The sequence below is a fragment of the Scyliorhinus torazame genome, chromosome 6 (genome assembly GCF_047496885.1).
Source record: "Scyliorhinus torazame isolate Kashiwa2021f chromosome 6, sScyTor2.1, whole genome shotgun sequence".
Taxonomy (NCBI): Eukaryota; Metazoa; Chordata; class Chondrichthyes; order Carcharhiniformes; family Scyliorhinidae; genus Scyliorhinus; species Scyliorhinus torazame.
The window spans coordinates 129,310,152-129,325,355 of NC_092712.1; the positions used below are offsets into that span (position 1 = coordinate 129,310,152).

At 49.2% G+C, this 15,204-nt stretch overlaps 1 protein-coding gene across 2 annotated transcripts in view; it reads right to left on the reverse strand.

Annotated features, from left to right (window-relative positions):
• Positions 1-15,204, reverse strand: part of egfra (epidermal growth factor receptor a (erythroblastic leukemia viral (v-erb-b) oncogene homolog, avian)) — a 372,624-nt gene that overhangs the window by 50,472 nt on the left and 306,948 nt on the right. For both annotated transcript variants that reach the window (XM_072508802.1, XM_072508801.1), the window contains exons 16-18: positions 14,557-14,595; positions 5,673-5,814; positions 5,024-5,146 (exon numbers count right to left, since the gene is read on the reverse strand). In XM_072508802.1, coding sequence (XP_072364903.1) covers positions 5,024-5,146; positions 5,673-5,814; positions 14,557-14,595 — 304 coding nt within the window. The remainder of the gene's footprint in view (positions 1-5,023; positions 5,147-5,672; positions 5,815-14,556; positions 14,596-15,204) is intronic.

Consider the following 15,204-nt stretch of genomic DNA (forward strand, 5'->3'; position numbering starts at 1 on the left):
GGAAATACGTGGACCTGCTAGGCCCGTTGCTAGCGAGAACTTTCAATAAGGCAAGGGAGGGTGGGACCTTGCCCCTGACAATGTCCGGGGCGCTGATCTCTCTGATCCTGAAGCGGGACAAGGACCCACTGCAATGTGGGTCGTATAGACCAATCTCGTTCCTCAATGTGGATGCTAAGTTGCTGGCAAAAGTGCTGGCTACGAGAATTGAGGACTGTGTCCCGGGGGTGATTCATGAGGACCAGACGGGATTTGTAAAGGGCAGGCAGCTGAACACTAATGTGCGGAGGTTCCTCAATGTGATTATGGTGCCCTCAGTGGAGGGAGAAGCGGAGGTAGTGGCAGCTATGGACGCGGAGAAGGCCTTCGACCGGGTGGAGTGGGAGTATCTTTGGGAAGTGCTGTGGAGGTTTGGGTTCGGGGAGGGGTTCATCAGCTGGGTCAGGCTGCTATATAGAGCCCTGGTGGCGAGTGTGGCTACGAATCGGCGGAGGTCGGAGTACTTTCGGATGTACCGAGGGACGAGGCAGGGGTGCCCCCTGACCCCCTTGTTGTTTGCATTGGCAATTGAGCCTCTGGCCATGGCACTAAGGGAGTCCAGGAAATGGAGGGGACTGGTCCGAGGGGGAGAGGAACATCGGGTGTCGCTGTATGCGGATGACCTGTTGCTGTATGTGGCAGATCTAGTGGAGGGGATGGCGGAGGTCATGTGGATCCTAAGGGAGTTTGGGGACTTCTCGGGGTATAAGCTCAATGTAGGGAAAAGTGAGCTCTTTGTGGTGCATCCAGGGGACCAGGGAAGGGGGATAGACGACCTGCCGTTGAAGAGGGCGGCAAGGAGCTTTCGGTACTTAGGGATCCAGGTGACTGGGAGTTGGGGGGCCCTGCACAAACTCAATTTGACGCGGTTGGTGGAGCAGATGGAGGAGGATTTCAAAAGATGGGATGTGCTGCCACTCTCACTAGTGGGCAGGATGCAGTCGGTTAAAATGATGGTCCTCCCGAGGTTTCTCTTTGTGTTCCAGTGCCTTCCCATTATGATTCCCAAGGCCTTTTTCAAACGGGTTGGTAGGAGCATCATGGGTTTCGTGTGGGCAAATAAGACCCCAAGGGTAAAGAGGGTGTTTCTGGAGCGTAGCAGGGACAGGGAGGGCTGGCTCTGCCGAATTTGTGCGACTACTATTGGGCTGCCAACGTGGCGATGATCTGTAAGTGGGTAATGGAAGGAGAGGGGGTGGCATGGAAGAGGTTGGAGATGGCGTCCTGTGTGGGCACGAGCCTGAGGGCACTGGCGACGCACCGCTGCCGCTCTCGCCGACAAGGTACACCACGAGTCCGGTGGTGGCGGCGACGTTGAACATCTGGGGGCAGTGGAGACGACACAGGGGCGAGGTGGGAGCCTCGGTTTGGTCCCCGATTCTGGAGAACCATCGGTTCGTCCCGGGAAGGATGGATGGGGGGTTTCGGAGCTGGCATCGGGCAGGGATTAGAAGAATGGGGGACCTGTTTATAGATGGGATGTTTGCGAGCCTAGGGGCGCTGGAGGAGAAGTCTGGGTTACCCCCGGGAAATGCGTTCAGGTCCATGCAAGTGAGGGCGTTTGTGAGGCGGCAGGTGAGGGAATTCCCGCAGCTCCCGGCACAGGGGACTCAGGACAGGGTGATTTTGGGTGTATGGGTTGGAGAAGGCAGGGTTTCGGTGATCTACCAGGAGCTGAAAGAAGAGGAGGAGACCTCGGTAGAGGAGTTAAAGGGCAAGTGGGAGGAGGAGCTTGGGGAGGAGATAGATGAGGGTCTGTGGGCTGATGCCCTGAGTATGGTTAATTCTTCCTCCTCTTGCGCCAGGCTCAGCCTAATACAATTCAAGGTCACTCACAGAGCGCATATGACAGGGGCGAAGTTGAGTAGGTTCTTTGGGGTGGAGGACAGATGTGGGAGGTGCTCGGGAAGTCCAGCGAATCACGTCCACATGTTCTGGTCGTGCCCGGCACTGGATGGGTTTTGGAGGGGTTTTGCGAGGACTATGTCCAAGGTGGTGAAAGTCCAGGTCAAGCCGAGTTGGGGGCTGGCACTATTTGGGGTATCGGACGAGCCGGGAGTGCAGGAGGCGAAAGAGGCCGGTATCCTGGCCTTTGCGTCCCTGGTAGCCCGGCGGAGGATCTTGCTATTATGGAAGGACGCGAAGCCCCCCAGTGTGGAAGCCTGGATAAATGACATGGCAGGGTTCATTAAGCTGGAGAGGATAAAGTTTGCCTTACGAGGGTCTGTGCAGGGGTTCCTCATGCGGTGGCAACCGTTCCTAGACTATCTCGCGGAGCGTTAGGAGGAGGTCAGCAGCAGCAGCAACCCAAGGGTGGGGGGTGAGGGGGGATCTCTTTCGGGGGGGGAATTCGGGTGGGTGGGGGGGCTTCCCTATGGGTACCTTTGAATGTCATATGGGGGGGTTACTGTATATGGGGAAACCCAATGTCTAAGTTTTGTATCATTTTTACTGTTGTGTTTGCGTTTCTTTTTGTTATTGGGGTGGGGGGCTTGTTAAAGATTTTGTTGGAAAATTTGAATAAACATTTTTTTTTAAAATAAAAAATTGTCGTAAAAACCATCTGGTTCACTAATGTCCTTTCTGTGACTTCTGCCATATTTATCTGGTCTGCCCTACATGTGACTCCAGACCTACAGCAATGTGGTTGACTCTTAAAATGCCATTCAGTTCAAGGGCAATTAGCACATTCCATGAAAGAATAAAGAAATATTGTACACCTCATTTCTCTTCATTCATCTTGCTCTCGTCTCTTCCCCATACTAGCCCTGATCCGAGATCACACTGTTTTTTCACCAGTCTTTTCAGTGCTATATTCTGTTCCCTGTTCCCTCACCATCCTAGTTACCCAAATTCTGAATATCAAAAGTTCACTCCTTGACGAATACTCATCATAAATGGCTCCCTTTACCCAGGCACTGCTCTTTTGTACAAAGCCTCATTCCAAAAGAAATCCCACTTCTTAATCTCCAAGGTCCATAAATAAGTTTTGCCACTGAATTCTGTACTCACCTCTCATGAGATTCCCACTTTAAATCCCGACAATCTAGTTTCCATCCTACCCACAAATGAGGCTTCTCTACTGACAGGTCATTGGTGACATATACCCTTGTGATCAATTTTTTGGAAGTCCAATTAAACAATGTCCCAAGCCTCCTCCAACTTGACAAAAACTTTGGGCGGGTTCTCTGGCCGCTCCGCCGCGTGATTTCCGGCGATGGAGGCTGATCACCATGCGCCGCCGGTGGGATCTTCGGGTCCTGTTGATGGCTAAAGTGTTTTGCGTGGCTCACCTGTCCTGCCGCCAGGGAACCCACTGCGGTGCTTGTCTTTGGCGGGACCAGAAGATGCTGCTGACAGGAGTGGCTGGAAAATTCCACCTTTTGTTGCTACTTTCCTGTCCTGCAGTAAATCCCATTTTCCCAGTGCCCCCTTTCCACTCCAACCTGCACTGGCCCCCAATCTCCCAAAAAAATGAACTGCAGATCATTGTGCTCATTTACAAATTCTTCCATGTCCTCACCCCACCCTGTAATCTTCTTCTGTTCTATGTTCTAGCTTGTCCCCTACCCCCCTCGAACCTTGTATCTCCTACGTCTCTCCTTTCGCAGTGCTCCTCCTTCATGGTGCAGCTTTGACTTATGCTACTCTCACTAAATTCTTTCACATTATTCACCCATCTCCTCATATTTACCTTTTCAAATGTACTTTCAGTTCATTCAACTCTTCTACCACTGCTCTCCTAGGTGAAATTCTTTGGGATGCTTTATCTTGTTCAAGATTTCATACAAATGCAGGCTATTGGTGGTCTAACCAGAATCATGATGTGGAGATGCCGGCATGGACTGGGGTGAGCACAGTAAGAAGTCTTACAACACCAGGTTAAAGTCCAACAGGTTTGTTTCGATGTCACTAGCTTTCGGAGCGCTGCTCCTTCCTCAGGTGAATGAAGAGGTATGTTCCAGAAACACATATATAGACAAATTCAAAGATGCCAAACAATGCTTGGAATGCGACCATTAGCAGGTGATTAAATCTTTACAGATCCAGAGATGGGGTAACCCCAGGTTAAAGAGGTGTGAATTACATCAAGCCAGGACAGTTGGTAGGATTTCGCAGGCCAGATGGTGGGGGATGAATGTAATGTGACATGAATCCCAGGTCCCGGTTGAGGCCGCACTCATGTGTGCGGAACTTGGCTATAAGTTTCTGCTCGGCGATTCTGCGTTGTTGCGCGTCCTGAAGGCCGCCTTGGAGAACGCTTACCCGGAGATCAGAGGCTGAATGCCCTTGACTGCTGAAGTGTTCTCCGACTGGAAGGGAACATTCCTGCCTGGTGATTGTTGCGCGATGTCCGTTCATTCGTTGTCGCAGCGTCTGCGTGGTCTCGCCAATGTACCACGCTTTGGGACATCCTTTCCTGCAGCGTATGAGGTAGACAACGTTGGCCGAGTCGCACGAGTACGTACCGCGTACCTGGTGGGTGGTGTTCTCACGTGTAATAGTGGTATCCATGTCAATGATCAGGCACGTCTTGCAGAGATTGCCATGGCAGGGTTGTGTGGTGTCGTGGTCACTGTTCTGAAGACTGGGTAGTTTGCTGCAAACAATGGTTCGTTTGAGGTTGCGCGGTTGTTTGAAGGCAAGTAGTGGGGGTGTGGGGATGACCTTGGCAAGATGTTCATCGTCATCAATGACGTGTTGAAGGCTTTGAAGAAGATGACGTAGTTTCTCCGCTCCGGGGAAGTACTGGACGACGAAGGTAACCAGAATCAGTTTCCTGTCAGCCCATTCCATCATGGTAACTGATAAAAGTAACCTATTGCACACTTTCCCTTAAAAATGACACATGGTCAATTGCTCTACATTTCATTTCCAACTACAGTAGAAGTTAATAATGATTTTTGTTATACATCTAGAAAATATCACATTTGAATTCTTCTACTAACAACACAAATTTTCTCTTTGCTGGCAGATAGCTTACCTTGTACACTGTGCCAAATGCTCCAGAGCCAAGCACTTTAATTTTCTTGAATTCCGTCTCTTTAAGGATCCTTAGATGGGCCTGATTGGGTGCAGCTCCACTGGGTGTCAGAGGCTCCACCAACTGCGTCAAGAACAAACTCACAGTCAAGAGGGACAATATATACTCACTCCCTCAGGTGATCGAGCCTGCAGATCACACATTGGACTTGGCTGGCATCTCGAAAGCAATGAGGGACTGATTAAGAGAAGATTTATTGCATCTCCACTTTAGTCATAAGGACATTAAGAGTCCACCATATAGAATGTGACTGGTGTCACATGTAGGTGAGATCAAGTAGGGATGGTAGATTCTCATCCCTGAAGAACCCTATGATCATTCAGCAGCTTTCAGTGTTATATTCCAGTGTTAATCCACAAATGAACAGATTTTTTTCTAAATTACAATTTTGCAGTTTGTCATGTTAGAATTTGGCCTGAGTTGCTGTACCAAACCAATAGACCACCTAAACCCCCTCCAAAGAAATGACTAAAAACGGAGGTTTGTCTCACAGTTTTAGAGGATGAAACTTAAATAACTTTTTACTTTTGACTCCCAACACGTTATCATCGTTTCAGTTTTATGAAAAGTAATTCTTGTAGTTGGTTACCTCCCGTTCCTGCAATAAACGTCTCAACGTACGCTTCTTTCTGACATGCCTTCTCCTCATGCATACGGCAATCAATAAAGCCACCATGACTATGCCAAGAAGTCCACCGACAATTCCTGCAGCAATGGATGGGATGCGAGAACTGGAGAAGAAAGAGAAGCTGTGAGAATAACATCCTTTGGTTTTGCAAGACTTCAAGTTTCCAACATCTTGTACTCTTAAACATAATTGAGAAATGATGCGACCAGGTCTAATAGTTGACAGTGTAAAGTGCACTTCATCTCATAACGTCTAATGGTGAGAATGTTTGGCCCTTCCCACTGGCTGGACCTTCCCATTGGCTGATTGTTTTGGTCCCGCCAAAGGTGCCCCACCCCCTGTGGTGGGTTCCCTAGTGGGGGGATGGGCGAGCCATGCAAAATGTCATTGATATCGGTGGGACCAGAAGCTCCAATGGCGAGTCGCCTCTGCTGCCGGAAAACGTGCTGTGGGGATTGAGGCATGGTAAATCCCATCCCCTAGCGTTATTCCATTGTCACGGTTTTTTAAATAACAGGAGAATGATCTGAATTAATTTCCGTCTTTAATATTAAATCAGATTAAGTCATGATTTAACTTACTGAAGAACTCAATGCCGAGTTTAGTTTTCCTGCAATCTGAAGGAGCTGTTTACCTATTGTGAATATTGGTCAATTGAATGGACTCTTAGCAAACAGATACAAATACTCCGGATTGACAGATGTATCTACAGATAAGTAAAAATCTTAAATATGCATGCATTTTCTATTGTCTTGAATAGTTGTGACAAATGTCTGTCAATATTTATAATGATCAAATGGTAGGTGTACATATATATTCGCTAAGGAATGATTGCCTTTCACAATGCAGTTTAACCACTCAGGGGCATGCAATGCTCAGTCTCTCCAGCAATAATTAGTTTGTTTTTCCTCCCATGTTGGGCGTTTGCCTTTATTGGTCAAGTGTTTAAAATCAATTTTTTGGGTTTGACAGCCAACAGACAGGGCACTTGAGACCTCTTGCCTGATCTCAGGCCTCCCTCACCATCAGCTGCCTGATTTCTCCCACTGTCAGGTGTGTTATCCTTCTCCATCGGTTGCTTACACTTTAATTTATTTGTACGTACATGAATTTATGAATTTATCAATGTTGTGGCGCCACTTTTAGATAACATTTTTGTTGTTAACTCATATCTCCTGTAATTCATTTGTTGAAGTACCTACTCTTCTGCGAACTTATTGACACACTGATGTCCACTGCTCACTGATTTAAATTGTTGGATAAAGATGTTGAATTAGTTTGGGTGGAAATAAGAAATAGCAAAGAAAATAAGTCACTAGTGAGAGTAATTTATAACTCGCCCTAACCATACCTCCACTGTTAGATGGCATTAAAAAAAAATCAAGAAATAACAGGGGCATGTAAGAAAAGTTATGCAATAATCCCAGGAGCTTTTGGGCGCTATTCTCACCCCCCCACGCCGGGTGGGAGAATCGCCGGGGCGCCGCGCGAATTGCGCCACGCCGCCCCGACCCCCGCATGCAATTCTCCCACCCCCCGGAAACCAGCGGCGCACGATTCGCACTGGGCCGCTTGGAGAACCGGCGAGCGGTAATTCTCCAGCCCGGACGGGCCGAGCGGCCGCTACGACACGACAGGTTCCCGCCGGCGCCGTCCACCCCTGGTCGCTGCCGGCAGGAACTCTGCGAGAATGCTGGGAGGGGCGGCCTGTGGGGAGGGAGGGGGGATCCTTCACCGGGGTGGCCTCCGATCGGATCTGGCCCGCGATTGGGGCCCACCGACCGGTGGGCCGGCCTCTCCCCCCCCGGGCCTACCTCCTTCCACGTGCGGCCCCAGAACACCGGCGGCATGTTGGTGAGGGGCCGGCGTGCGTAAGACGTTCCCCGCGCATGCGCAGGATGGTGCTGACCAACTGCGCATGCGCAGGATTGGGCTGCCCCAACTGCACATGCGTGGGTTGGCGTGGCGCCCATTTGGCGCCACGTAAGGATGCTGGAGCGGCGTGAACCGCTCCAGCGCTGTGCTGGCCCCCTATGGGGGCCAGAATAGGTCGTGCCCAGGCCCTGTTCACACCATCGTGAAACGCACGCACTTGGCCTCCATATAGGAGAATCGCCCCCTTTAATCTTCATATAGATTGGAAAAAATTAATTGGAAAAGGTAGCCTGGAGGATGAGTTCATAGCGTGTACTTGGGATAGTTTCAAGAACAATGCATTATGGAACCAAACAGAGAACAGCTTATTTTAGACTTGAGTTATAAAGGTTTTGTAAGATGATTTTTGTTTTGGGACAGTCTCATTAATTCAAGCTAAAATGGAGCAGTGAAGAGGGTCTTGGAATTTGTTATGTGTTAATTAATTACTATTGTTTGTAAACATCTAGGAGTTAAATGATTTCACTTCCTCTTGTTCTCAGCAGAAAGGACTTAACAGCTTTTGATGTGGCGAAGACTTGTCAATCATAGCTAAATGTTCATAAACATTGCCGTTAGGTTAAAAGCAGGCTAGCTGAGATGCATTCAAGCGTGAAGGGAAATTAAAATAAATAATCCAGATATCTGGCTGCCTGGAAGCTGTGAATTATAGGCTATAACAGCTGTTTCTCTTTGAAGGGAATAGAAGACTTGCAGATCAAAGGTTTTGAGTGGGTTGAAAGCCCCATAACGTGGTTTTGGCTTTCTATTAAATTACAGATGCTACTTTCTAGACTGAGGCATCAGGCGTAAGGCACAGGTGTGTGAAATAACAGTGATTTATTTCACTGTTTCTGTTTGGACTGCTCCATAGCTTCCGGGCAGGGCTGACTGATAGAGTGGGGGGGGGGGGGGCGGGGGCTCACTGCTATGGCGGGGTTCTATGATATGAGGTTTTTCCTGTTATGGTGCAGTTCACTGCTATGGGGGGTTTCTGCTATGGGGGGTCACCTGTTATGGGGGATTCTCTTTTATGGGGGTAATCTGTTATTGGCAGGTTCTCTGATATGGGGGGTTTCCTGTTATGGGGAGGGTTTTCTGCTATTGGGGGTTGCCATTTATCATAGAATTTACAGTGCAGAAGGAGCACCCTACCCAAGGTCCACACCTCCACCCTATCCCCATAACCCAGCAACCCCACCCAACACTAAGGGCAATTTTGGACACTAAGGGCAATTTATCATGGCCAATTCACCTAACCTGCACATCTTTGGACTGTGGGAGGAAACCGGAGCACCCGGAGGAAACCCACGCACACACGGGGAGGATGTGCAGACTCCGCATAGACAGTGACCCAAGCCGGAATCGAACCTGGGACCCTGGAGCTGTGAAGCAATTGTGCTAACCACTATGCTACCGTGCTGCCCCTGGGGAGGGTTCTCTGGTAGCGGATCTCTGATGGGGGTCTCTGGTGGGAGGGCCGAGTCACCCTCTTGCGTGCATTCTGTGGGGGGGGGGGGGGAAATGGCCCAGCAATTCCCATGGTAGCGGGAGAGGAGGATGCCCCTACTAGCCAGCAAGGGGGGATGCAGGATTTGTGTTGCAGGGGGAAGTGGGCCAGCCGTCGGACCGCTCACTCAAAATAGCTAAGTGCTGAAGGAGTTAAAATTCTTCTGTATTGATCTTTGCCACGTAAGATGCTTAACTGAAGTTGTTAGCTGTAGTAAAACCACCACAAGGTCACATCTTCTGGTGATGGGGTCAGGAAATGGAAACAACAGATGGTCATCATCAAGGATGGCAATACACAATCTGGGACCATTCACCATTTTGGTCTGGTTCCAGAATGACTGGAAGTAGCCAGAAAGGGAGGCATAATCACAAGGAACTGTTTATTGTTGTAACATTTTTACCTTAGGAAACGGGCATTATAAGTTAGAAGAGTCAGACAGGAGGTGATTGATATTCACAGGCCTGATAACGAGAAAGCGATAATAAATTTTAGAGGACAGCATGTGTCTTTGTATTGATTTGGATATTATAATGAAGTAGATGTGCCTATGTTTCAATTGGTTAATTGCTCTCATATACTATGTATGATGTAAACCTAATCGATAATCGTGACTGGGCAGAGATAACTAGTAACAACTGATTGGTATATGCTAAGTTTTTGTAATCAAATCTGGAGTATAACTGTCTGTGTGTTCCTTGAATAAGGGCTTCCTGACCTATTTCCATGGAACGTCAGCAACCTATGCCATTGCTCACAATAAAGGACTTGTTTGTAATTCCAAGAGTCTTTGTCTGGTTTATCGTGAGCTGGAGAGTGAAGTACACTCTAGATGAATAGCTGTACTTTTCTCCACCACACACAGATATAGCACGCCTATTCAAGAGAGGAGGGAGAAAGTTCCTATTTTCCTATCATCCAGTTAGTCTAACATCTGCAATTGGGAAAATGCTGGAATCCATTATTAAGAAAGTAGCAGGACATTTAGAGAAACACAATGCAATAAGATAGAACAAGAACAAAGAAAATTACAGCACAGGAACAGGCCCTTCGGCCTTTCCAGCCTGTGCCGATCCAGATCCTTTATCTAAACCTGTCTTAAAGAAGAGTCAACTTATTTTTATAAAAGGAAAACCTTGTTTGACAAATCATTTTAGAGTTCTTTGTTGATATAACAAACAGGACGCTCAAGGAAAACAGCAGATGTCATGTCTTTGGATTTCCAAAAGGCATTCAATAAAGTGCCATATAAATGGTTACTACATCTAAGGTATCTACTGGATAAGAGCTCATGGTGTTGGGGGTAATATACTGGCATTGGTAGAGGATTACAACTAACAGGAAACAGAGATGGGAAAAAAGGGTCAAGTTCAGTTTCATAGATCATAGAATTTACAGTGCAGAAGGAGGCCATTCGGCCCATCAAGTCTGCACCGGCTCTTGGAAAGAGCACCCTACCCAAGGTCCACACCTCCACCCTATCCCCATAACCCAGCAACCCCACCCAACACTAAGGGCAATTTTGGACACTAAGGGCAATTTAGCATGGCCAATCCACCTAACCTGCACATCTTTGGACTGTGGGAGGAAACCGGAGCACCCGGAGGAAACCCACGCACACACGGGGAGAACGTGCAGACTCCGCACAGACAGTGACCCAAGCCGGGAATCAAACCTGGGACCCTGGAACTGTGAAGCAATTGTGCTAACCACTGTGCTACCGTGCTGCCCATCATGGGGGACCCTTGAACTGGGGACACAGTTTAAAATGAATAAGGGGTTTTCTCATTTAAGACTGAGATGAGGAGGATATTTGTCTCTCAGAGTCGTTATTGACAAATTGTAACTAGTGATGTGCCACAGGGATCAGTGTGGGGCCTAAACTACTTAGAATCTATATTAATGACTTGGATGGAGACTGATTGTATTGTAGCCAAATGTGATGATGATCCAAAGATAGGTAGGAAAGCAAGTTGTGAGGAGGATACAAAGAGCTTGTAAAGGGATATAAATAGGTTAAGTGATTTGACAGAAAAAATTGGACGATGGAGTATAATGTTGGAAAATGTATTGCACTTTGGCAGGAATAATAGAAAAGCAAAGCAACATTTAAATGGAGTGAGACTGCAGAATGCTATGTTCAGAGGGATCTTGGTGTCCATGTACATGAATCCCAATGCAACAAAGTACAGCAAGTAATTAGGAGGCAAATGGAACATTGGCCTTTCTTACAACGTGGTGGACTGTAGGGAGGTCTTGCTACAACTGTGCAATGGTGACACCCCACCTGGAAAACATCTTGGCCTCCTTACTTACGGAAGGATATACCTGCATTTGAAGTCATTCAGAGAAGGTTCATTGGGCTGATTCCTGGGATGAAGGAGTTGTCTTATGAAGAAAGGCTGAACACGTTGGGCCTGTACTCATTGGCGTTTAGAAGAATGAGAGGTCATCTTATTGAAACATAAAAAATTCTGAAGGGGCTTGACAGGGTAAATGCTGGGGGATGTTTCCAATAGAATTTACAGTGCAGAAGGAGGCCATTCAGCCCATCGAGTCTGTACCGGCTCTTGGAAAGAGCACCCCACTTAAGCCCACGCCTCCAGCCTATACCCATAACCCAGTAACCCCTCCTAACCTTTTTTGGACACTAAGGGCAATTTATCATGACCAATCCACCTAACCTGCACATCTTTGGACTGTGGGAGGAAACCGGAGCACCCGGAGGAAACTCATGCAGACATGGGGAGAATGTGCAGACTCCGCACAGACAGTGACCCAAGCTGGGAATCAAACCTGGGACCCTGGAGCTGTGAAGCAACTCTGCTAACCATTGTGCTACCGTGCTGCCCATCATGGGGGACCCTTGAACTAGGGACACAGTTTAAAATGAATAAGGGGTTTTCTCATTTAAGATTGAGATGAGGAGGATATTTGTCTCTCAGAGTCATTATCATTGGAATTCTCTTCGTCAGAGAGCAGTGAAGGAAGGGTCATTGTCTTTCTCAGCCTTAAAGATATTCAGTTTCCAAAATCTGGAGTGGGGTCAAGAGTTATAGGGACAGGCAGGAAAGTGGAGTTAAGACCACAATCAGATCACCCGCAATCTGACTGAATGGTAGAGCGGGCATTTTTGGCTGAATGGTCAATTTCTTATATGATCTAATTCCCTGGTCAATAAATTTATTAATTTTCTGGTACCCACTTTTCACTTTAATTTCCTTATACTTACTGCTCGAGAATTTAAGGAAAGATCTTGCAATTATATAGTGTCTTTCATGAATCTACGACACTTCAGGGCGTTTTACAGCTAATATCGGGCTGGATTCTCCGATTTGAAGACTAAGTGCTGACGCTGGCATGGTAACAGTGGCGTCTTATAGCAGAAAAAACGGCGCAAAAGCTGCCCGATCCTCCGTCTGGTGGGGGCCAGCAGGCACGCAGTGTAAAGCCCCCGGGGGTGGAGAATCGAGGGAGGGCCTCAGGTGAGGTCCTGAGTCTGTCCCGGTGCCGTTTGTGAGAGGGCTAAGCATCGCAAAAGCGGGTCCGCCCCCTGATTTCGCGCAAACGGCGATTCTCCGGCCGATCGTGATTTCAGTCACGCCGACCGGAGAATCCCGCCCATAGCATTCATCCAATGTATTTATTAATAAAAGTTTGTTTGGCTTATCTAGCTGATCATAGATATTTGACTTAAAAAGTGAGAGGCTAAACAGCAGGGGCGTCATTCTCCGACCCCCCGCCGGGTCGGAGAATGGCCGTTGGCCGCCGTGAATCCCGCCCCCGCCGAAGTCTCCGGTACCGGAGATAGGGCAGGGGCGGGAATCGGGCCGCGCCGGTTGGCGGGACCCCCCGCTCAATTCTCCGGCCCAGATGGGCCGAAGTCCCGCCCAGAAATTGCCTGTCCCGCCGGCGTATATTAAACCTGGTATTTACCGGCGGGACCAGGCGGCGTGGGCGGGCTCCGGGGTCCTGGGGGGGGGGCGCGGGGCGATCTGACCCCGGGGGGTGCCCCCACGGTGGCCTGGCCCGCGATCGGGGCCCACCGATCCACGGGCGGGCCTGTGCCGTGGGGGCACTCTTTCCCTTCCGCCTTGGCCACGGCCTCCACCATGGCGGAGGCGGAAGAGACTCTCCCCACTGCGCATGCGCCGGGAAACTGTCAGCGGCCGCTGACGCTCCCGCGCATGCGCCCCATTTCCGCGCCAGCTGGCGGGGCAACAAACGCCATTTCCGCCAGCTGGCGGGGCGGAAATCCCTCCAGCGTCAGCCTAGCCCCTCAATGTTGGGGCTCGGCCCTCAAAGATGCGGAGCATTCCGCACCTTTGGGCCGGCGCGATGCCCGTCTGATTGGCGCCGTTTTTGGCGCCAGTCGGCGGACATCGCGCCGTTGGAGGAGAATTTCGCTGCTGAAAGAGCATAACAGTCTCTAGTCCAAATATGGTGGTTACATCATTATTATACTTGAAAAAATGAACCACAGAAATGTATCTGCTCTATCACCACAGAACAGAACAATCCCCAGAGAAACATCACCGACTCATCATCTCAGCTGTTTTCATTAGAGACAGTGGGCGAGATTCTCCGACCCCCCGCCGGGTCGGAGAATCGCCGGGGCCTGGCGTGAATCCCGCCCCCGCCGGTTGCCGAATTCTCCGGCACCGGATATTTGGGGGGGCGGGAATCGGGCTGCGCCGGTTGGCGGGCCCCTCCCGCGCGATTCTCCGGCCCGGATGGGCCGAAGTCCCGCTGCTAAAATGCCTGTCCCGCCGGCGTAGATTAAACCACCTACCTTACCGGCGGGACAAGGCGGCGCGGGTGGGCTCCGGGGTCCTGGGGGGGGAGCGGGGCGATCTGGCCCCGGGGGGTGCCCCCACGGTGACCTGGCCCGCGATCGGGGCCCACTGATCCGCGGGCGGGCCTGTGCCGTGGGGGCACTCTTTTCCTTCCGCCTTCGCCACGGTCTCCACCATGGCGGAGGCGGAAGAGACTCCCTCCACTGCGCATGCGCGGGAATGCCGTCAGCGGTCGCTAACGCTCCCGCGCATGTGCCGCCCGGAGATGTCATTTCCGCGCCAGCTGGCGGGGCACCAAAGGCCTTTTCCGCCAGCTGGCGGGGCGGAAATTCGTCCGGCGCCGACCTAGCCCCTTAAGGTTGGGGCTCGGCCCCCAAAGATGCGGAGCATTCCGCACCTTTGGGGCGGCGCGATGCCAGACTGATTTGCGCTGTTTTGGGCACCAGTCGGCGGACATCGCGCCGTTTCCGGAGAATTTCGCCCATTGTTTTCGTTTGCAGAATCGCTGCTGTGCAGGTTTTTAAAATGCTAAACGGTGCCAATTATAAACTGATGTCAAGCATGAGCAGTGATCATTAGAATTAGATAATATTATTGGAATTAGGAACTTTTTGGGAAACTTTACCTAATATGTTCACAATCCTCAAGTTTTGGTCCTTTACACCTGCAAAGCAATAAACATTGAATGAAATATAAATAAATAAATATTCAGCTACTTAGTTCCGTTTCAAATCTGACTCTAATTAAATCATTTGAATCATTTTAGTTTTAGTAAGACAAGTAAAATAAAATCAAAAAAGTCAATCAAGAGCAGATTCTTGCAGCAATAGTTCTGAATAGAATTCTAAGAACACGAAAAAGGATTGCCTTATCCAGCTCATTGGGCTCTCTACATTCAAGATGTTTTGCAGAAAAGTGTACAACATGTGCAAAATTTTAATAAGAAAAATAATCAGAATCTCTCGATGTGAGAAAAAGGTTTGCAATGAGTCCAGTTTTTTTGATTCGTTGACAATTGTGGGAATGTTTTCCCGAATGGAGAAGCTACATATATTTAACGTAGAGTTGTTTATTCCAGGTGGTTTAGAGGATGCATGCCTTCTGTACAGATGCCAGACCTGTTCAACATGGACCAGGTCTGCATCAGTTGAGGGTTCTTTTCACCAGATCAGATGCATCCAAAGTTACTGAGAGAAGTAGGAGTGGAAATTGCGGAGGCACTGGCCATAATTTTCCAACCCTCCTTGGATACAGGAGTGATGCCTGAGAACTG